This window comes from Eublepharis macularius, chromosome 1, assembly GCF_028583425.1.
Source record: "Eublepharis macularius isolate TG4126 chromosome 1, MPM_Emac_v1.0, whole genome shotgun sequence".
Classification (NCBI taxonomy): domain Eukaryota; kingdom Metazoa; phylum Chordata; class Lepidosauria; order Squamata; family Eublepharidae; genus Eublepharis; species Eublepharis macularius.
In genome coordinates this window covers 95,366,720-95,389,852 of record NC_072790.1, presented here as the reverse complement: position 1 = coordinate 95,389,852, position 23,133 = coordinate 95,366,720, and the positions used below count along the sequence as shown (strand labels likewise).

The 23,133-nt window shown below is 44.1% G+C and overlaps 1 protein-coding gene across 3 annotated transcripts in view; it reads left to right on the top strand.

Annotated features, from left to right (window-relative positions):
* The window catches only part of BVES (blood vessel epicardial substance), a 66,820-nt gene that overhangs the window by 21,990 nt on the left and 21,697 nt on the right, over positions 1-23,133 (top strand). Inside the window, exons 3-5 of one of the 3 annotated variants that reach the window (XM_054976723.1) lie at positions 6,350-6,458; positions 7,842-8,011; positions 10,696-10,700. In XM_054976723.1, coding sequence (XP_054832698.1) covers positions 6,350-6,458; positions 7,842-8,011; positions 10,696-10,700 — 284 coding nt within the window. Of the gene's footprint in view, positions 1-6,349; positions 6,459-7,841; positions 8,012-10,695; positions 10,701-18,723; positions 18,943-20,721; positions 20,793-23,133 lie in introns of those variants that run through there. The other 2 variants (XM_054976716.1, XM_054976709.1) reach the window with 2 other exon arrangements.

Below are 23,133 nucleotides of genomic sequence, written 5' to 3'. Positions count from 1 at the left end.
TGAAGCTGGCAGCAGCCTTCCTGAACTGCCTTGACAGGTAAGCTGTCTGTGATTGGAGCAGATTCTGTGGAACTGCAGTCTCTGTTGGGGAAACCTTTGCTCTCCTCTCCCAGACATGTTCCCCTCTTCCTCTCTGTATGATGCCAATACCACCTCACCCCACAACTTGTCCTGCCCATCCCTTCCTGTCCACGAAGGCAGGACTGTGGGTGATGTCAGCTGTCTCCACCTTTGGGCCCGGGGGACTACGACGCCGCGGCTGCCACCTTTGGGCTTTCCCAGACCCGGTCTGCAATGCGGCCATGACAAGCGACCCGTACCCTCCTCTCCCCGAAAAGATCCTGGACTTTCCCTCTTTTGACCTATCCCTCTACGGAATATTTCGACCCCGCCCTATGACCTGTCCTTTCCTGCCCATCCCATCCTTTCCGCGAAGGTAAATTGGGGGGTGATGTCGGCCGCTGCCACTTATGTCCACGAGGGACAGCTCTGCTGCTGTTGCTGATAGGGTTGCCCCGCACAGTGCCCCCCTTTCCATGGCACCTGCTGTCCCCTCTGAGCAGGGGAGAATGGGTCCCTCCCACCCTTTCCAGGAAGGTGGGAAGGTAGGTGCCATACTGCTGCCGCTGCTTCTTGGCAAGAGGGGCAGCTCAAAAGCTTTTGCAGATAGGTTTTGCAGCAAGGTGCACCTCCATCCATGGGCACTTTCTGTTGCCGCTGTGCATGGGGGGAATGGGTCCCGTGAATCACTTCGCTTCTGTGAAGGCAGGAAGGTGAGTGATGTTATCAGCAGCCTCCAGTTAGACACAGGAGGGGCGGACAAGCCTCTCCAGCAGAAGTCTGCACAATCCTTCAGGGTGGATGTTGGGGATGTCCGTCCAGGTCATGCTGCGCAATGCGGCCAGGAAGACTTTGTCCTTTTCTTCCTGTCTACTCCTACATTCCTTCTTTTGACCCCTCCCCCCTCTGGAACTGCTCCAACCCTTCCCAACAACCACTCCTGTCCTGCCCATCCTGTCCTGTCCGCGAAGGCAGGAGGGTGGGTCATGTCAGCTGCTGCTGCCTTTGGGCATGGGGGAATACCACGCCATGGCCACCATCTTTGGACCTTCCCGGTCCCGCTCTGTGATGCAGCTGTGACAAGCAACCTGTTATCCTCCTCTCCCCGGCAAGGTCCTGGACGTTCCCTCTTTCGACCTCTCCCTCTCTGGAACTCTCTGACCCCTTCCAACCTCTGCGGGCCATGCCGACCCCATCCTTTCCGCAAAGGCAGGAAGGTGCATGATGTCAGCTGCTACTGCACCCTGCAACTCAGTGGGTTTCTCGTCTCATGGGTCTCCAATGAAGGGGTATTCCCAGTCCTGCACCATGATGCAGCCAGCGGCACCTCGTTGCCCTCCTCTCCCTGGCAAGGTCCTGGACATTCCCTCTTTCAACCTCTCCCTCTCTGGAACCCTCCGACCCCTCCCGTCCTCTCCTGTACTGCCCACCTCATTCTTTCCGCAAAGGCAGGAAGGTGGGTGATGCCAGCCATAGTCTCCATTGCAACACAGGAGGGGCGGATAAGCCTCTGCTGGAGCAATCTGCACAATCCGACATGTTGGATTTTGAGGTCCTCTTTGTCCTCTCCCCGTCAAGCTCCCACTCCCTCTATGAAACCGACCCTCTCTGGAATCACTCTGACCCTCCCCAACAACCTCTCCTCCTGACCTGTCCATACCGTCCTTTCCATGAAGGCTGGAGGGTGGGTGATGGCTGCTTCCACCGCTGACAAGATCAGTGGGTTTTGAAGACGAAGGCTCTCAAATCTTTGGGTGTTCCCCAGTCCTGCTCCACAAGGAGGCCAGGAAGTGTTAACCCTCTGCTCCTGTCTCCTTGACAAGTTCACCCATCCCTCTTTGAACCTCGCCCATTCTTGAACCGCTCTGACCCCTCCAAATGACATCTCCTCTCCCTCTCGTCCTTTCCGCAAAAGCAGGAAGGTGGATGATGTTAGCTGCCTCCGCTGAGCACCTCAGTGGGTTGCTCGGAGGAGGCCTTGCAACTGTCGGGATCTCCCAGTTCCCGGTCCCTCTTTCAACCTTTCCCTCTCTGGAACCAGTCCAACCCTTCCCAACGACCTGTCCTGTCCTGTCCTCCCATCCTTTCTGCAAAGGCAGGACGGTGGGTGATGTCAGCTGCCGCTGTTTTTGGCCATGAGGGACAGCTCTGCTGCTGCTGCTGATGTTAGGGCCCTGTGTTGCCCTATCTATGGGCTCCTGCTGACGCCTCTGGGCGTGGAGGGAATGGGTCCTTCCCACCCTTTCTGTGAAGGTGGGAAGGTGGGTGCCAAACTGCTGCCGCTGCTTCTTGGCAAGAGGGTCGGCTCAAAAACTTTTGCAGATATGGTTCTGCGGCAAGGTAAGGTGCGCCCCCATCCATGGGCACCTGCTGTTGCCCCTGTGCATGGGGGGAATGGGTTCTGCAACACTTCCTTTCCTCAAAGGCAGGAAGGAGGGTGCTGCCGGTGACAGCCTCCACTGTGACACAGGAGGGGCGGACAAGCCTATGCCAGAGCAGGCTGCGCAATCCAACACGGTGGATGTTGGGGTCCTCCTCATCTTCCTCTCCCCATCAAGCTCCCCCTTCCTCTATGAAATTGACCCTCTCTGGAACCACTCCGATCCTCCCCAACAACCTCTCCTGTCCTGCCCATCCTCATCCCATCCTTTCTGCGAAGGCAGGAAGGTGGGCCATGTCAGCTGCTGCCACTGAGCGCAGCAGTGGGTTGCTCAGAGGAGGCCTCGCAACTTTCGGGATCTTCCCAGTTCCCAGTCCCTCTTTTGACCTATCCCTCTCTGGAACCACTCCAACCCTTCCCAACGACCTCTCCTGTCCTATCCATCCCTTCTTTTCTGCAAAGGCAGGAAGGTGATTGAGGTTCGCTGCACCCGCTTTTGGCCACGAGGGACAGCTCTGCTGCTGTTGCACATACATTTGTACGTGGCAGTGGCCCCTGTCAACGGCAGCGGCTGTCCCCTCTGGGCAAGGGGGAATGGGTACTGCCACGACCACATCCTTTCTGCGAAGGCAGGAGGGTGGGTGATGCTGGTGGCAGCCTCCAGTTCGACACAAGAGGGGCGGACAAGCAGCAACAGTCTTCGCACTCCTTCAGGGTGGATGTTGGGGTCTTCCCGGTCATGCTGTGCAACGAGGCTGTTAAGGTCATCCTGTCCTTGTCAAGCTCAAGGTCCCTCTTCGAACCTCACCCTCTCTGGAACCAGTCCAACCCTTCCCAATGACCTCTCATGTCCTGTCCCTACCGTCCTTTCCGTGAAAGCAGGAAGGTGGGTGATGCTGGTGGGAGCCTACACCACTTATTTGAAGTGCCTGTCCTGCTTGCGCAGGAAAAGTGTCTCAGACTGGTGTGGATTTGCTCTATCACCACTCAGCTAATGGGGCTGCTGGTTCCTCTTTCAACCTCTCCCTGTCCGGAACCACTCTGATCCTTCCCAACCTCTCCTGTCCTGCACATCCTGCCCTTTCCGTGAAGGCAGGAAGGTGGGTACTGCACTGCTGTCTGCTGCTGCTGGTTTTGGCCATGAGGGGCAGCTCAGAAGCAGTTGCTGTCCCTTCTGAGCAGGGGGGAACAGGTCCCACGACTCCCGTCCTTTCCGCGAAGGCAGGAAGGTGGGTGATGCGGGGGGCAGCCTACAGCTGCACACGTGGGCACTTACCTGTCTGCCCACAATCCCCTTTCCTAGACGAAAAGATGCCTCCCCCACAACGGGGGGGAGGGTATCCTCCACCACCTTGATGGCCAGCATGTGAGCCTCTGCTTCTACACGTTAGGGGTGGGCCCCACCTCCCACCCTTGGTTTTTCCCTTCCAACTTTCCAATGTCTGGATAACACAGATATCAATGTGATTACCTGTCTCCTTAATATTCCTGAACACGGTATCTGTCTCTCCTGTCAATCCAATACAGGTATTCCATGTATCCATGCATCCCTCTATCCTATACACCTATCCCATACAGCTATGCACCTGTCTATTGAGAAACCTATCTATCCCATGCACCTAACCATCCAATGCTCCATGTCCAGCTGGTGTGTTTGTGCAGTGACAGCCTCTGCACCACACGCGGCGTGAACAAGAGCATTGGCTCCAATGACATAATGTCCCCATCTGGTGGACGTGTGTTGGTGTCTTTGACCCACCAGGGTGTGTGTTTGTGTGTGCAAAGCCTCTGCGCATGCCATCATGTCTTGCTGGAGGATTTTCTTTACAGACTGTTTCTGGGTCATTTGGTTATGTGGTGGCTGAAGGCATACTGCCTTGGCAGAAAGTAGCCTCGGGGAGGCCTGGCGGGCGGGCACATGGGGGGATGCCACCGGCCAGTGGCCAGACCCCTCGCCCATGAGAAGGGAGGTGGCCCACCTTCAGGTCCACCACATGGGGCCAAAGTGAACTGGGGAGGGTGGCTCCATTTGTATTGAATGGGAGTTTCCTGGGGGTGTCGAATTTGGGAATGTATAACTCCGAGATCCATACTGCAATCTTGACCAAACTTGGGTGATGGCTGGAGGAGAGCCTGCTGCACATTCCCTGTGAATATGGGCTCTCTAAGTGCTAAAGGGGCCGCTCTGGTGCCAACAAACAATGAATACTGAACACATTCATTAATGGGACATGTTCGTTTCCATTCAGCTGTTCATGTTCGTCGTCGGCAATGAACAACGAACAGCCTGTTTGGTTTTTTCCCTGTTCGTGCCCATATCTAGTCACAGCTTCTAACTCCCTCATCCCCACCCATAATAATAACATACTTTGTAAACCGCTCTGAGTGGGTGTTGTCATCCTGAAGGGCGGTATATAAATCGAATGTTGTTGTTGTTGTTATCCCACTGTTACATCATGAAATACAAACAGTACATCATGAAATACAAACAGTATAAACAATAACATGAAAAAGAATGAAAATCAAAACAATAATACAGGGACCAAGAAATAATAACAAAAACAGCAGTAACAACAACAACATTCGATTTATATACTGCCCTTCAGGACAACTTAATGCCCACTCAGAGGAGTTTACAAAGCATGTTATTACCCCCACAGCAAAACACCCTGTGAGGTGGGTAGGGCTGAGAGAGCTCCTAGAAGCTGTGACTAACCCAAGGTCACCCAGCTGGCTTCAAGCGGAGGAGTGGGGAATCAAACCCGGTTCTCCAGATTAGAGTCCTATGCTCTTAACCACTACACCAAACTGGCTCTCCATTAATTTTATCCATATGTCATTTTGTTGTAACAAAAATAGCCATTAAAAATCCCTTAAATTTACCCATTTGTCACCCCAGATTAAAAACTCAACAAAGGAGGTAAAGAATAAAACCATTAAAAAGATGAGAATACAGCACAGAGGAACTGTGGCAGAAGTCTGTGAGGTGCATGCTCATGGCTACAGCCTCTGTTATTGTTTTTGATGCCTTTTATGTGCATGGCACTTTAACAAAGAAGACAAGTCTTTCCCACAAGAAACTGAAATTTGAGAGGGAATGGAGAGACAAACAGGAGGAAAATATCCATTCATTTCAGCAGGCCTATTCCTATGTACATAAGAAAAGCCCTGCCGTATCAGGCCATGAAATATTTAGGTTTTGCTTAGCTCTCATAACCATTCATGTACCATATTTTAAAAACCATTGATGTTAGCGGACATCACAACATCTTGAAGTAGAGAATTTAATTAATTGTAGAAGCTATGAAATATATGCTATGTCCAGAATTTCTGAGGACGATCCAGTGCTGTAGCGCTATTTGTTTGCCCCTATCCTTTGTCTTTTTGGCACTGCAGCTTATGACTCAGGCTTCTCTTGCAGGATGAATGTCTCTGGCAACTGCCTACTCATTTTTCTGTCTTGTGCCAGGGCTCTGTTTGGTCCCTTTGTGTTCTGAAAGACTTGTATAGCAAAAGAAATCCAGGAACTTTTAACGGAAGATATCAGCTGGAATTCTTTTCTGTCTCTTGAATCGCAAATGCCATTCTTTTTGCCACTAAGCAAGGACTGAAAGATGTAAATTTTTAATGGGTTCCTTTTGTGCAGTCAGTCTATTGTCCAGTTGCATACAATAATTGGACTTGATGATGAAAGCTGGTGAAGAGATGTTTAATCTTAGTGACTTCCTGTTGCATACCTGTATAAACCCTAAAAATAATTTTTAAACGCCAATTTAAAATGATGTAGAGACATGCACAAAAATATACCTGTCTTTTTCTTTCAAAATAAAAAGTAGCCATATTTTCTGGTGCTAGACTGATTTTGTTTCCTATATGGACAATAGTAACACCACTGTTCTCTTTTGTTAGGATTAGAGTGACAGTAGATGGGGAATTTCTGCATTATATTTTCCCTCTTCAGTTTCTGGATTCTCCTGAATGGGATTCCCTAAGACCCACTGAAGAAGGCATTTTTCAGGTAAGATAGGTTGTTCTGTAGTATGCAAATGTCTTTGAAATAAACACCTTTCTAGAATTTCAAGCACTGTGGCTCTTTGAGCAGTGCTTAACCTGGTGGGGAAGTGGGGGAAGACCTGAATCCCTCATGGGCTATTTTAACAGCATTCATTTAAGAAAACTCTAATGCTGTAAATCTTTCAAATAACTGAATAGAGTTACTCTGGGCTAAAACCATTGGAGGACCTATGGAATCAGACACAAACTTTTCCTTTTGACTTTTTCTCCGTTTCCAGAACTTTGAAAGCTTTGAATGGTGTTTTCTCTGCCAGTCACTCTCTCAGCCTAACCTACCTCACAGTGTTATGAGAATAACATGAAGGAGGGAAGAATGATGTTGTAAGCCACATTGGGGAGAAAAGCAGTCTGTAAATAGCTAAATAAATGAAACGTATGACACATAGCTTTGAAGGTGCCTAAGAAAAGCTGTAGTCTAGCACTACTGTTATTCCACTGATTTCTTTTTAAAACAAATTTTTGCTGATTCGTCATGAAACACAAACACCTGTTAGCAAACAGGGCATCTTGCATGCAGGTATATTGGATGCTGAAGCAGCCAGAAGAGAGTAGAAGTATATCTCTGCTCTTATGGCAGTACAGGGACTCTCAGAGTAAGCGTATTGTGAGGTATTTTTGTGGAAAAGATGACCTTTTTAAAAAACTGAAAAAATATGGAAAGCTATTAGGCTGTGTATTAGAAGTTGGAGGGTTTAAAAGTATTTTTGTTAGCTTCTTGGGTATTTTGTTGGCAGTGAAGTATTGCTAGACTGTATCTGCACTCAGGTGCATATTCAGTTTATACATTTGCAAATCTTTTTAGTTGAATCAGATTGAGGAAAACCACTCTTTCTTCCCTCTGAACTTTGTTTGCCAGTGTTAAACAATACTGCAACAACAGCAAAATTAGAATTGCTATACACCAGCCATACTCATTCCATAGCTTGTGCAGAGCCATATATGTAATTACTGTCAATCAAAAGAGCTACTGTCAGGTTTTGCCTTGGACAGCAACCTTTATTTCTGTCTCAGGCCTGAGGCCTGCACTTCAGGAAGCCTCACAGCTTCCTCTGGCAGCAGCTGTTTCAAGGTGGAAACCTCCTGCCAAGTAAATCCCCCCACTAAACAAGGGTCCTGCCTACTTTCCTAAAACATGGGGCATGTGCCCCACTAGGAACAGTGCTCAGAAGATCCACAGATGGCACGTCAAAGAACCAGTTGTGGCTCCCACCCCATGGAGTATCATTGCTATGTACACATCGTATTTTTGTGGTAACTCAAATTTACCAAATAGGAACACAATATAAAATTTTAGCCATCTTTTTCCCCCCTTTAATGTATCTTTCAGGTAACCCTCACAGCTGAAACAGACTGTCGATATGTGGCATGGAGGAGAAAAAAATTATATTTGCTCTTTGCTAAGCACCGATTCATCTCACGCCTGTTTTCAGTTCTGGTTGGAAGTGATATTGCTGATAAGCTATATGCTTTGAATGACAGAGTAAGCCTAGGGAAAGGGTTTCGATACGACATCCGCTTGCCTAACTTCTATCATGTGTCTATTCCAGAGACGCCGAAAAAGCAGCTGGGGGATCAGCTTCAGAACAATTCGAGACAAGAAATGTTAACAAATGTAATAAACTGCAACTCTTCTACAAAATGACAATCTGAAGAGTTTGTTTTTAAAAGTAACTTTAAAATAAATGAGCAATTTTTTTTCAAGCAGGGAAAAAATTATTTAGCCGGGCTTCTTTCACTGTGTTCAGAAACAGTAGGCTGCCCATCATGATTGATTGTGCATCACGATGCACTTCTATTGACTCCCGTCTGCTCAGCTTATTGTTTTGGCTAGGGAGGGGAGGGGAGATGAATCATTATCACATAAAGCTTTATTGTAATTGTGTTGCCTTCTGTATTGTGTTTTTTAAAAGCCATTTTTTCACAGAGCCCTTCATGTTTATTGAGGCTTCGTTGTCATTATGAATTATGCAGGCAGTTTTATAGAAAAGCAAGAAGGAAACCGTCTTTAATCTTGACTCCCTTGTTACTTCATAATCTCACAATGCATAAATTTGGTCTGCAGTATCTTACAGAAGATGACAATTAAAGCAGGAGCCTGCGTAAACTGTAAAGTGTGGAGAAAGGAAGTTAACAATTTGTTTCTTGCATACGTTTATGAAATGCTGACTTTAGATTTCTCCAGGCTATAGCAGCAGGGTTGTACATGAAAACACAAAGTGCTAATATAATTACTTTGACTTCACGGAGTGTACCAGTCACCTTTATTGCTGCACCATATGTAACAGAGGAAAATTGTTTAGCTATTCTAACAAAGCAGGGGAACAATACTTGAGCTGGAGATAAATGATAGTTTTTAAGAGAGCTGAAGGTGGTATGAATGAAGGCTCATTGACTATTATTTTTGTCATCCCGTTGCTGTATCTGAATCAAACAGATTTTACAGCTTTCCAAGAAAGCACACACAAACACAGACAAAATGCATTGTTATGACGTTAAATGGGGCTACTTCAGAAAAATGGCAGTGAATTCTTCATCTTGTAACTATTACTGAAGAACTGAACAAAATACTGAAGTACTTTATGCTAGAATACTTGCAGCCATTTTAGTTTAAGATACAATTTCTCCAAATGTATTATTTCATGCAGATTAGAGACTAAGATCTGGACAGTTTTATTTATACCCTGCCCTGCCCCCCAAGACCCAAAGTGGTTCATGTTGTTCTCCTCTTCTCCATTTTATCCTCTCAACATCAGTGTGGTTAGGCTGAGAACACATAACTAGCCTGATGTCACCCAGCAAGCTGCCATGGCAGAGTGGGGACTTGAACCTGCGTCTCCCAGATCCTGCTCCAACATTTTTAACTATTTCATCACACTGCTTCCCACTGCAAAATGAAGAAATAGCCATCTATCATTAGAAGTACCTTTGAGAAAGTTTTTATATCCCAGTTAGGGAGCAGTAACAGAAATTGTCTAGGTTAAAGAAATGTTGGCATGTGGCAGTCCGCACCTGCTAAAATTGTGTCTTCATCCATTCGTGTAAGGAATGAGGTGTGGCCGCTGCTACAATTTGTTCAGAGAGGGTAGAGATGTATAGAGCCGCCTTTCTTTAGGCCCCACCATGTTGTTTTTACAGCAGGCTGACCCACCTATTTAATCAGGAGAAGCTGCTTCCAGTTTTCCTGCTCTCGCCTGCAGCTCTTGTTAAATGTTCAGGCAGAAGAACGGTGGGATTTGAGTCTAGTAGAACTTTAGAGACCAACAAGATTTTCTGAAGAAGAGATCTTTGACTCTCAAAAGATTATACCCTGAAAATCTTGTTGGGCTCTAGGGTGCCAGTTGGCTCAAATCCTGTTCTAGTGTGGATCAGCACAGCTACCTACCTGATATAGGCAGAAGTTTCCTGTCCATCAAAGGACAGCCATATATACAACCAATGTAGGTGCGGCATGATGTAGGTGATAGGTATTTCTGATGCAGTTAGAAATAGGTATCTTCAGTCGAGGCTATGAGATTCACACAACTAGATCCAACAAACTACTTTAGGTATACCGGTGTGTTAAGGATTCTAGTAGGATTTTGTTTTACTTTGAACAGGATAACCTCATTGCCATGGCCCTGTCAGCTTTTCAAAGCTGTCTTCAGTTTTAAAACTGTGTGTCAGAGAATAGAAATGCTGTTTGAAAAACTTGAAGTCTAAAGCACTCTCTTTATTTACAACAACAAAATATTATGGCTTACAACAATAAAAAATAATGATCACCCAAACTGGGATTCTGAGGGTGGCTTGCGTAAGGCAGAGGCAAGGAGCCATGGACCAGTAGCCCTTTGGCTGTTGCCTTTCAGCTCATGCCCTTTGCCATGCCCAAACATTACAGTACCTGCCATATGAAGGAGAAAACAAATAAGATGTTGCTTCTGGAAAAAATGCTCCTCCCAATCTCTCCCTCGGACATTGAGCTAATTGCAGAGTTCTTTGGAACCAAGCCAGTGTTTGTATGTTACCTACATTTTTATCTATATTGTTTTTATATGAAGATCAAAGAAAAATGATAAAATAGAGTTATTGATAATGAAAACAGGATCTACTTTGTAGACATCTGTCTGAAACAACCTCATCAGTGCTAACAGATATAATATGGATATTGTGGTAGAGTTAATTTGTCTTCAGAAAAAGACAAGTTTAGGTTTTCCTGAATTTGTCCTGTCATCTATGTCAAAAAGAACAGCTTCATTATTTTCTTATGAAAGAATATTGCAGTGTGATAGATTTTGGTCTACTTCGTCAAACTTGATCTCAAACTGAAATGGAAAGGTTAAGCTTTTGTGATTCACTGTTGGCAGAGATATATCTGAAACAATGCTATTGTCTTTAGAAAAGAAATTATCTTACTGTGTAAGAGAAATGTCCTTATTTATATAACCAAGTTATAAAGCTTGAAATTATTTGATGAATGGTTTTCAAGGTCTAACTCTATAAATGTGGTAAATATTCGCTACCCAAGAATCTGGTTGTTTGGAAATGAAAGAGTACAGTTTTCTGAGTCTTCCTAGCACTCTGCTGGTTGTTATTGCTATTTTAACTATTTTAAGTTCTCAAACTATACCTTCAATGCACCTGCTTTAAAACACAACTACGCTAAACTTGACACATTATATTTGTTATACTCTATCTGGTGATAGGAACTGGTATGCTAGGATTATTCATACAAACCTAGTTTATTTATCAAGAGTAAATCTATAAAACCAGTTTCATACATTAATGACAGTAAGAAAACATACCTTGAACTTGGATTAGGGTGTTGAGAGTTCTGTTGTTTTACAACATATTCTAGAGAGAGATTAAAGCAAATACACATAACTTGAAAAAGAAATATTGCAGTATTCAATATTCTGTACTCAACATATTTGCCCTAAGTCATCTCATTCAGATGCCACAACAAACTAATATGTTTGTGACCATCATGTACATGGCTTGTATGCCATATTTAATGCTCTTAATCCTTTCTTCCCTAATGTGTGGAATGTGAACAAAAGCCTCCCTTTCAAAAGTTTCCCTTAAGACTTCATTTTGCCACGATATCCAAACTGGATATATTACAAGTTATTTCCTTCCCACAAATCCAGATTCTAAACTGGGATTAAACTGGTTTAGGCACTTGCATGTACATGTCATGGAAAATTCTCAAACCAGGAAGTTTTCAGTCATGCTCTGCACATGAGAAGAGGCAGATGAAGGACTGAGCACAAATATGGCAAAGAAGCAAACATGTTTGGATACAGCCAAACATTCAGTAAGAACAGCAGTTGTCTTAGAGCATCTGCAAAGCTTTACAAGGATGTATATGACACACCAACACATGCTGGTAGTGACAGCAATAGCTTTCACACCTTGTGAACAGTGAGAGGGTCAGCGGGTACATCCAATAATGAGCTATATATTAGCCCATTCACTGTCACATGGAATGTAAATCCAGATGCTAGAAAAGCACATTTTTGATTGTAGTACTCATTTAGTTGCCATTCACGTGCCTTGAGTGTTGCATACAATTTTACCATGAGGAACTGTGCACAAATGGGTACTATTTGTGCAATTCTGAGCACAGCAAGTTTTTTTTTAATTTATAGTCCATCTTTCTTGCTGAGACCCAAGGTGGATTATACAGTATAAGTCCATGCAATCAACAGCTAGGACATTCAATAAACAATGCAATATAGGGTATGCATGGCAGAAATTTGAAAAGCATAGAATTCAAATACAGGAATACAGTGATAAAACATTGCCGAAACAAAACGTAAGTAATTTGACATAACCTATTAAATGATGCAGAAACTTTCCAGTAAGATCATATCAACATCAACAGACAGTTTGCAGTAGTATAGTTGACATTTTTTTATCCAGCTGGAACGAGATCTGCCCTGGAAGAAAAATACGAAAAGCACTGGAGAATAGGTGGTAGTGAGATCCCTGTGCCATGCCCTCCAATGTGCCATGCTGCCCCCCCCCATGCCTATTCTGCAAGAATTTAAATTAACAGTGAGGACATCCAATTGCCTGAAATTTGGCAAGGAAGCTTCCTTAAATGAAGGGTATAATCCCAACTGGAGGAAAGTGTACAGATATGTGTTTCCCGTGAAAATCAATGGAATGAACTATCAGATTTCACAATGACTACCTTTATCATTCTTTGAATTAAACTCAAATTTTATATTACATACAACCCACTTCCAATTCTTGTTCTTGTAATTTTGTACAACCTCAGTTTGGAATCCTGTCTTGGAAGCAAGAATAACCCATTATTTGATATTTGGATGGAGGGAAAAGTTACGTTATTGAGGGTTGCCAGCTCCAAGTTTGGAAATTCCTGGAGATTTGGATGGCTGGAGCCTGGAAAGGCTGTTGTTTGGGTAAAAGAGGGGCCTCAGTGGAGTATAATGCCATACAGTCTACCCTTCAAAGCAGACATTTCCTCCAAGTAAACTGATCTTTGCCAGCTGTAGATCAGTTGTAATTCCAGGAAATCACCAGCCACCACCTGGCATAGGGTTGGCAGCCCTATGAAATGTTCCATTGATGAGCAGCGTACGCTGGTAGGAGTAAAAGACTTGCAATCCCTATTAGAGGTGGGCACGATCCAAAAAAAATTACCAATCAAGCTAATCGGGGATAGGCCCTGGCAACGACCCCAAATCACCAATCCACACCAATCATCTCCTGTTGCTGATCCGTGGATTGGATCAGGGAGGCCAAAGCGGAGGGGCGCCCAGCTGTTCCCAGCTATGTGGGAAGGTGGGTGGTGGCGGCGACTGCTGGGCCCGGTGGGCACGGGCAGGCGGCGATGAGCTGCCTCCCCTCAGGGAGGAGACGTTCACACACACACACACACAGAGCAGGGGGGGGGGAGTTTTTAACCCAGCGACGAGCCACCTCCCCTCAGGGAGGGGACGTTCACACACACACAGAGCAGAGGAGGAAAAAAGTTTTTGACCTGTGCCTGCCTCTCCAAATAGAGACACACCCCGTCAACATGTTTCAGCCAGCTTTTTAAAAAAGCAGGGACAGAATCCTCCATTCCTCTCCACCAGATTTTAAAAGCAAGCAGCCAGTCTTCCAAAAGCATATTTTACATACACAGAGCCGTGAATGAGGTTTTCCCACAAAATACAGTGTTTTAAAAGCAGGTTAAAAACAAGAGAGCGACAGACAGAAAAACAGCCATTCCTCCTACAAAGCCACATTTTTTTAAAAAGCAAAAAACCTTTGGAGTGCCCATGGCTACAGAACACCCCCTTCCCCCTCCCTCCCCTGGGTCTCTTCTCCCAACTGGTGAGTGTGTTGCTGCTCCGTGGTTGGAAGGAAGCCCTGCTAATCAAGGAAAGCTGGGCTTCCATTTGGGTTTCCTGGGCGACAGAAGGAGGGCAAACACAGCTCAGGCATTCCCCTGGCTCCGTTGTCCCTGGAATAGATTACTGGCACCTGATTGTCTGCATCCCCGATCAGATCCCGATGGCCCGAATCAAGCCCCGATGAAGCCCCCCCCGAACGCTGGATCGGTCGCTGTGGACGGCACCGATCCGCCGGGTCCCGATTGCGCAAATGCCATTATCGTGGGTATTTTTCTATCGTAATGCTGATCATGCCCATCTCTAATCCCTACTGGCAACGGTAGTTAATTATGTTAACCTTGTAAGAAGTGTCTCTCTGTGTAATATTACAATTTGACTAATATATACCTGCTATCAAGACACCTCGATGAAGATAAAGTAATTGGGCTGGGTGAAAAGTAGCCAGGCTTCATTAAATCAAGGTTAAATATTTTTTATTTGTGGTGGAAAACTCAAAAAGATAATGTGCAAGATACTCAGAAATGCTAGAATTAAAACTTGCATTTGCTACAACAATGTAATAGCTATAAAGACAAAACTTTCAAATGGTTATTTATTGGTTTTGCATTAATGAGACATGTTGATCCTTTCTCCTAGACAAATGTTTGGTGCCTACTGTGAATAATATCATGCACTGGTTTAATTTTCCTGACATAGATTAAAACTTTAATAGTTTTATCCCCTGCTGTTAAAAAAAGCTTTTATAGGCACCAGCAATTCTATTGGCAAATACCTAACAAGTGCATGAAAGTAGCATATTATTATTACAATTATTAACAATTATTTAGATAGACACGGATTGAAGCAAAATGTGAAGGGCAATGAAGATAACATACATGCTAAGAAATGGTGTCAGGGGTAGCAACTCTTCTAAGATGTAACTGAAGAAAAACTGGAAGAAGAAAAATTAGACAAAACAAACTAAAAAATTAGATAAAACAAACTAAAAAAGAAAAATGATGAAGACATGCTGCCTGGAACCGGCTTATATGAAACAGAAAAGAACAAAGTGCTGTCAGAGACCAATAACAGATTAGGTGTTTATGACAGAAAAAAAATCACAAAATCTATTAAACAAATTAACTTTTTGATGTTCTGTATTTAAATTAATGAAATGAGCTATTTTAGTTTCAGATTTTAAAGTTAGTATATGTGAATCAAAAATTCCTGCCTGTGTTTCTGTTTCAGTTCTTTGGGCAAATTTGGTCATGGCAATGATATGTGTTGTTTGTTCAATACAGATTATGTTAATTGTAAAACTATTACAACCTGTCTTATCAAATAATTTTGTGTGAAAATTCTAAATACTGGGCATTTAATCAAGTAACAGAAAAATATATGTAGTATAAATTGTTGTTGTATTTAAACCATTTAATACTGAGAAAGTAATAGATATAGATTTTTTGGCCTGTTATCTTACTATATAAACAAAAAACTGATATTAGTGAATTAAAAATATAAAACTGTACAAAAATGTCAACTTAAAAGTCATGTGAAATGGCCAGTGCCTTTAGGAGACCCAAACTGCACTTACCTCTTCAATGGTTGATGAAAAGTAATAGGCTGGTTTTGCTCAGTCATGTAAAATATATGTTAACTTAACATATAGTAAAAAAACCAACAACTTTAGGGTGCTATTGGTTGTGGGCAGCAGCATCACCAAGATTATATTTTTTTGAAACTACAATTCTATTGTTCCTCCTAGCCTTAAAATGCCAACTAAAACTAACATTCTACAGGAAATGGGATCTCCCTTGCAGTCTTGGTGCTCCTTTTTGCTCCATCTTCCACAACAAAAGGCTAAGGTTTCCATTTGGGAGAACAGTATTGTTAAACACGGAGGCCAAAATCTCTCTTGTATCCTGGGCTTTGTTGTTAATTGTGCTTTGGATAGCAGAAGGGTCTTTTTCAACAGAATAAAGAAATCAGACCCCTTCCCCCATCTATAATATGCAAAGTCAATACAAAAATCACACGATTTCCTCCCCCAAAATTCTGGGTGTTGCATGTCCACTGCAAAATGTTGTTATGAGATGAGAGGCTGATTGACACTGATTACCTAACAATAATAGCTATCTGACCTTCTATGTTTCCTCAGAAGTAGGCACCACTAAATTGAGATGGCCCGCACTAAAATCGAGGTTTATTTCTAGGTAAGTGGCACAGTAGCAACTTTAGATCCAACTGATCACAGTAGGACTTACTTCTGAGTAGACTTGCATAGTATTAGGCTGCTAGATTATAATCTTACATACATTTACTTTGGAGTAAACTCCATCAGCAGGGCTGGCTTTTGAGCAGTCTCAGGATCACACTGCTAGGCTCCCATCTTATGTCTACCTAGATATATTCCACTGAAAGCAAATTGAAATGCTATTGAAAGTGATTGAAAATGCAGTTTCAAATGCACAATTTCAAGTGATTTAAATGCGACTGAAAGTGAATTGAAATGCAAATATGCATAAAAATTCTAGTTACTCAGTGGTGGTGGAAATTCACTTTGGACATGCTCAGCTATGCTATTTTCTTTGTTATCACTGTTTTGGAGCTGAACCCAGAAAACAAATTCTGGGATGGAGCCCTAGCACAGTTAAAGTCCTGCGCCATGTAATGCAACATTATATCGATGTAACATACCTTTCTGACCTTGCTATGTGGACTTAGGACATGAATGTATTTTTTCCTCCCAGCAGCTAGATACAAGTTTTCTACAAGTGCACTCTTCCTATGTGGGTTTTTGCTCTTTTATCAGTACAATGGCATGCATTTAATAGTTCTGCCTGGAGAATTTGGCTCTCCTGGCAGCAGTGTGGTTGTCTCAGCCAGGAACCATCCTTTGCAGCCCTGCCTGGAGGGAGAGACAGACTCCCTTCCCGAGCATACGGGGTTTTGGCTGGGGCGGAGCCATATGCTTGTAGAGGTGGCTCCGTTGTCCCAGCCCGTTGCTTCGCTCAACGGTGAACACCCAGAGGCGCTTCCCCATGGGTGGGGAAACAGGGTCTGCCAACAGTGCAGTATGTTTGTGTTGTCTACCATAGCATGGGCAGATGCTTGTGGGGATCCCCAGGGACAAGGTCTTCCCTCATGCTGTACGACTGGGGCGTTAGGTGCTTGATGGGGGGGGGGGTCCATTTGCCAGGCCAGCCAGGTTGCAGCCATTCCAGGGATGGCCTATACCTGGGGCTTGACCTGTACCACTTAGTTGACCCTTGCCATGGTTTATGTTTAAAGTTATGTTAATAAACAGCCCTTTAGTTCCAAACCTGTGTCTGTCTCTTCATTCCGGCTAGGATTGCAATTAACTTCTTCAGGAGAACAGCTTAACATATTGGTGCTGGGAAGACAGGAAAATACACAGAGCTAATCCTCTGCCTTTGAAGCATCTAAAAACACTCTGCAGTCTGGTACTGATCCACAAATCAGTGGTCAGACAGCACCTTGCTTTGGATTGTTCTCATATTTGTACAGAACCTGGGCTCTATTCAGTATATAGTAATGGATTTATTTATTTTTTAAAGAACTAAGTTCTTTCAGGCAAGCAAAAATAAAATGAACAGGAATGTGATTTGCGCTCTGTGCTGCACATGTATTGTAGAAAGTCAGCATAAAATAACAGAAGGATTAGTTTAAGATGAAGAGAACATGATTACATGGATGAATGTTCTCTACACATAAATGTGTTGGGAATCTGAAAGAGGTGATTTGCAGTACATTCCTGTATGGAGTTTACTCCAGTCTAATCCCTCTGAAATGCAAAGGTTTAGATTCAAGTAACTCTGCATAGGATCACAGTTAGTTTCTCTGGGGGGAAAGTCCTTGTTAATTTTATAATTGAAGAAGATGAAGAACATGAACTGATAAACATTAATGATCAGCAAAAGGAAAGGCGACTTCTTCTCCCAAATGTGGATAGCCTTATTCCTCAGCACAGCAGCCAGCGGATTGTGGTAATGTGAGCATTATTCCCAGAAGTGTGACAAATGAAAGGATTGGCAGTTTTAAAGGTAAAGGTGGATAAAGAAGAAGACAGTTAAAGTTATATACTTCTGTATGAAACAAAACCAAATTCTGCAGTGTGTCCAAAGCATGAATCCATCCCATGATGGTGGGTTCTCTTCATAACAACTCAGCTCCCTGTGGCTTAGCCCAACTACCCATTCCAAGTTAGCAGAGTTGCCATCTTTGGTTGGGAAATTCCTGGAGGTTTGGGGACAGGAAGGGTTGGGGAAGAGAAGAAATTCAGTGGCCTATAATGCTGTAGAGTCCATCCTCCAAAGTAGCGATTATCTCCAGGATAACTGATCGCTGTTGTTAGGAGATCAACTGTAATTCATCCAAGTTTCCAAACTGCACCAGGAGGTTGGCAATCCTACAAGTTAGTCAGAATGCACATTAAGAAGAAAGTGTTTTAGAACATATTCCTTGCCTTTTCCCTCACAACCACAGTTTAAAACCAACAAGTTGCTGGAAACAGCATCATGTAAAGCCTTGCAACTAAATCCTCACCCGGACGATCAAGGATAAAATGGTCTTAGGCGGGGTGAGAGGAAATCCCTCAGTACATGCTCAGAGGTACTTTTTAACTCTCCCAGGTTCCGGTGTTGAGCCCCTACCATGCAAACCGAGTTCCAAGTGCCTGGTTTTTAAACGCCTCTGAATTTGTTACCCATAAGAACCAGACAACCTCAACGCCCCCGCCCCCTTCAACAGCCTCCCTACTGTCTGGAGGCCGGGGAAGGGGTGTTCACGGCGAGAAGCGCTTGCGCTCTGCAGCCGCTTGGCTCGCCTGTCCCTCCCGAGTTGAGGCGTCGAGTGAGCTGGCGCCGCCTGTCCGATGCCTATTTTAGTCAAAAGCTCGGCTCGGCAGCCGCCAGCTTTTCACACAGGTTCCTCTAGCTGGCGCAGAGGGGCGAAAGGGCACCCGCAACTGCTCTAGGTGGAGCGTTTCCCGCTCCCACCCCCGGCCGGCTTTACCAGTCGTTTTGGGACAGAGACGCTCCGAAGGTACAGCCCGGGAAGCAGAAGGCAACGGCGGGGAGACAGGTGAGACTGTGGAGAGGCGCTGGGCAAGGGCGCTGAAGGGGGTATGCGGGTGCCGCGCACGAGAACAGCTGGGGGCCGGACGGGCGAAAGGACAGCTGCAGGCTGGCGGCGGCGGCGGCGCCCTGAGGCCGCTCCTAGTTTCGAAGAGCTCTTGAGCGGCTCGCAGGTCGAAGGAGGGAGGAGATGTTCGGGCAGCGGTTCCGCCGACCTCGCAGGAGCGCCTTCTTCGGCAGGCGCAGCCTCGCATTTCCTGCGCGCCTTCGCGGCCCCTCCCTGCACCTTGCATTTCCAAGTGAAGTGCCGCGGTTCGTTGCGAAGTGGGGAAGGCGACCTGGCGGCAAACCCTGCCTTTAACTTTTAGCGGTGCTGGTGGAAATGGTTCTCCAGGCCCTCTATTGTCGTTTCCAACTGTGCAAAAACTATTTAAATCAAAAAGAGTCCAGTAGCACCTGTAAGACTAACCAATTTTATTGTAGCATAAGCTTTCGAGAATCACGGTTCTCTTCGTCAGATGCATGGAGGGCAAAAAGAAATGCCCTCCATGCATCTGACGAAGAGAACTGTGATTCTCGAAAGCTTATGCTACAATAAAATTGGTTAGTCTTAAAGGTGCTACTGGACTCTTTCTGATTTTGCTACTACAGACTAACACGGCTAACTCCTCTGTATCTAAAACCGCCCTCACCCTGGTCCCAACGTGAGAAAAGACTTTGGGGTTGAGTTCGTGCTTAGCATAGGTGTGTGGGTGGGTGTGGGCACTCTTTAGCCGCCTACTTCTTTAAAGAACATTAGGAGAGGCATGAGTGGCCCTCCATTTTATCTTCACAGCAACCCAGTATTCAGACTGGGAGCGTGATTGGCCCAAGGTCATCATCCACAGAGCTCCATGGCTGAAGAGGGTTTGAACTCGATTCTAACCTCTTGTTTCAACAGCAGCAGAGCACTCCACACATTCTCAAAAATAAACCCTTATTTATTATGGCTTCATACAATTTAAGCTAAATCCTTCTCCATTCAAATAGGAATATGCTCTTGACATCTGCCGCCATTTCTTCCTTCCTATCCACTCTGCCTACCTTGAGTACCCCTTCTCTGGTTCAGTACATTTCTTTGGGGGGATGGCAGAATGGAGAAAGAATAAGGGAGCAATCCCAAATAGGTTAATTGGAAAGAAGTATCATTTTATTCCAGAAAAGTGTTATGAGTGCAATCCTAAATAGTATTACCCTTTTTAAGCCCCTTCCCTTCACTGGACTTAGATGGGTGTCGCTTTACTTAGGGTTTCATTGTTAGCATTCCCAGGTTCTGCTATCCTGAGGTGTTTTATCTTGCCCTCTGTGGGAACCATTTAAGTCTGGTTATTATCCTACAAAGCCCTTTCTCAGATCCTTTAAGTTGCTATCTAGGGAGTACTGCCTTCTCTTGTAATGGTCTATTTCAGGACCATGTTTTAGGATGGACTTGGAACTGTATTTCCAGGTCAGCCCCAAGAAACTGCATGTATGTAGACCTATATTAATTTATGTAAAATATGCTTCCCCTTCCTACAGTGGCTCAAAAGTTCTGTTTGTAAAGTGTCCACCTTTTGTCTTATTTTATATTTATTAACAAACAAGACAACATGCAATCTGACACACAAAAAATATTTTGCCAATCACATTCTAGGTGGAGGTACCCCTTTTTCAATAAATCATGTCAATAATGAATTAAGAATTATACTGCTACAGCAACTTGATAAAAGTTAATTTTATTCTAATATCATGTTTTTTCTATTCACAGGACAAAACCAGCTATTTATAAGGACCTTTTTTTTCAGCAACAGAAAGCCAGGTGCCACAAAACAGACCATAGTTAGTACTGGAACCCTTCTTGACAATGTGTATACATGTGATAGAATGCAATATTTTCAATATTTCATGAGTGTTGAAACACCAGGATATGTCTCCCCCAACTTGTTTCTTACCTTTAAGAAACAAGGTCTGTACCTGTTGTGTGCAGCCAGTACATCTGAAGTACTTAAAATGCTCAAGAAGTGTTAGGTGGATAGCTGTGTTGGTCTGCAGTAGAACAGCAGGATTTGAGTCCAGTGGCATCTTAGAGACTAACAGCTCTGGCTCTTGAAAGCTTACACTCTGAAAATCTTGTTGATCTCTAAGCTGCCACAGGACTCAAATCCTGCTGTTCAAAGAACTGTAAACCTCATGCTGTAGTGTTTCACTTCATTGGAGATTAGAGCGTTTCTCTCAATTGCAATCATAGGGGCCCAGTTTGCAGAGCAGTGGTAATATGGGGAAAGGTGCATTTCCCCACAGACTGTTTTCCCAGCCAAAGTCTTTCTCTTGTCCCCACCTCTCTCCAATACCTTGTACTGCAGAGAGAAAACCAGCCAGGAGAGACTTCAGTTGGAAAGAGTCTGTGGGGAAAGGATCAGGCACCTCTTTCTCCCATGTCATGCAGCTTTTGGCCTCTTCTTTGGAGCTTGAACACCTGCAGTAAAGCAACAAACAAAAAAATCAACTGGGAGACTGTCTACACGTCTCTTGTATTGTGTTTAGTTTGTCTCAGTGATTTGTATCTTTGAGTGAAAACAGTCTTGCTAGCTACCCTATGAATGTTTTCTTGGAAGTAAGTCTGACAGAGTTCTAGAGAGTGCATTGCAGACTTAAAAGTGCCTTTGAGCTTCTCTTACATTTTGTGTGAATGATTATGTTTGACAGGGAAAGTGGAAAATAACTCACTAGGTAAGCTCTTATTACGGAAGTGAAAAGGTGCTTTAGCTTCTGATATGCCATTAACATTGAATGATATTTTGATGTGTTCTTGAGTTCAAGTATATTTTTCCTGTGGGTTTCAAGACTTACCTTTTTTGAGATATGAGAATTAAATATTTAACATGGTAGTCATACTTGCACTTGGCTAGGGACAAATTAATTCAGACATGTTTATCTGGACTGTAAGAAAACTCCCAACTGAATGACCCTGCCCTTTAAGTAGTAAACCAGTTCTCTGCTTGTAAATGTCAGAAAGCAGAGGAAGGTGCTTCTGCATTGCTGCTAGGCAGCAGAGTCCAATGTTTCAACTGTACATTCTCAGAAATGACTGTTACAGGCCTTAGCCAAGAGCTGGATCTTTAGGTTCCATCAGTAGCAATAGTAGCTACAACAGCATGCAATATGACTTCTCTCTGTAATGTAACATAAGAATCCACAGACTGGGACAAGAAGCCATCAACATGGTACCTTCCGTGTCAGTGTTGCCCCAGCTGCAGCAATGAGATTTTAAGAAGCTATGTTATCAAGTCTTTTTACATGTTGCCACTTCAGTAATGAGTAGGCAGCAGGCATAACACACTCAAAAAACAGTAAAAACCACATTCTCATTTGTTTCTGTTCTGTCGTCCTTTTTATTGTCTAAAAAGTTGATCATATGAGGCCTCTTTGTTGAATGATGGCAGTGCTATGAGTGGTGAATAGATCTAACCTGTACATTAACAAGTTGCAACATTATCAAATAAAACATAACGCTGTTAATAATGGGAACATATTGCAGAGACTAATCTTGTATCTAAGAACTATTCCTTGCTGATGTCCTTGCATGGTCAGTTTTGTGGAGGAGTCAGAGGTGTTATCTGTTCTTACGCCATTTTGAAGATAAGGTAAATTTATATCTGTTGCACTTAAAAGTTGGCTGACAGAAAAAATGTGCAGTATTTTGCCTCATCCTATCTGCATTGTAGTAATAGTGCTATATTTAGTAGTACTGCCATGGCTCCATGGCAGTTTGATAGGTGTGGGATAGATAAGATGAAGCTCTCCATGCAAATGACTACTTTATGCACTGAAGTCTTGCATCTTCACACTGGCTGCCTTCCTAGGTGCATTTTGTATATGCCTGGGATAACCATTTGTAGTTTCTGTTTTGGGCACCAAAAAGCATTGAGACAGCCCTGAAAGTTTTATTTTAGTAAGAAGTAAAATGTTTATTAAAAGCCACTGTTGTGTAGTGGTTAGAATGTTGGACTAGGATCTGAGAGGTAAAGACTGAAATCCCTGCTTTGCCAGGGGTTCTTCTTGGGTAACCTTTGGCCAGTCACACACGCTTAGCCTAATCTACCTCACAGGGATTTTGTAAGGATAAAATGGAGGATAAGAGAATGATGTAAGATGCTTTGGATCCACAGTAAAGACAAGA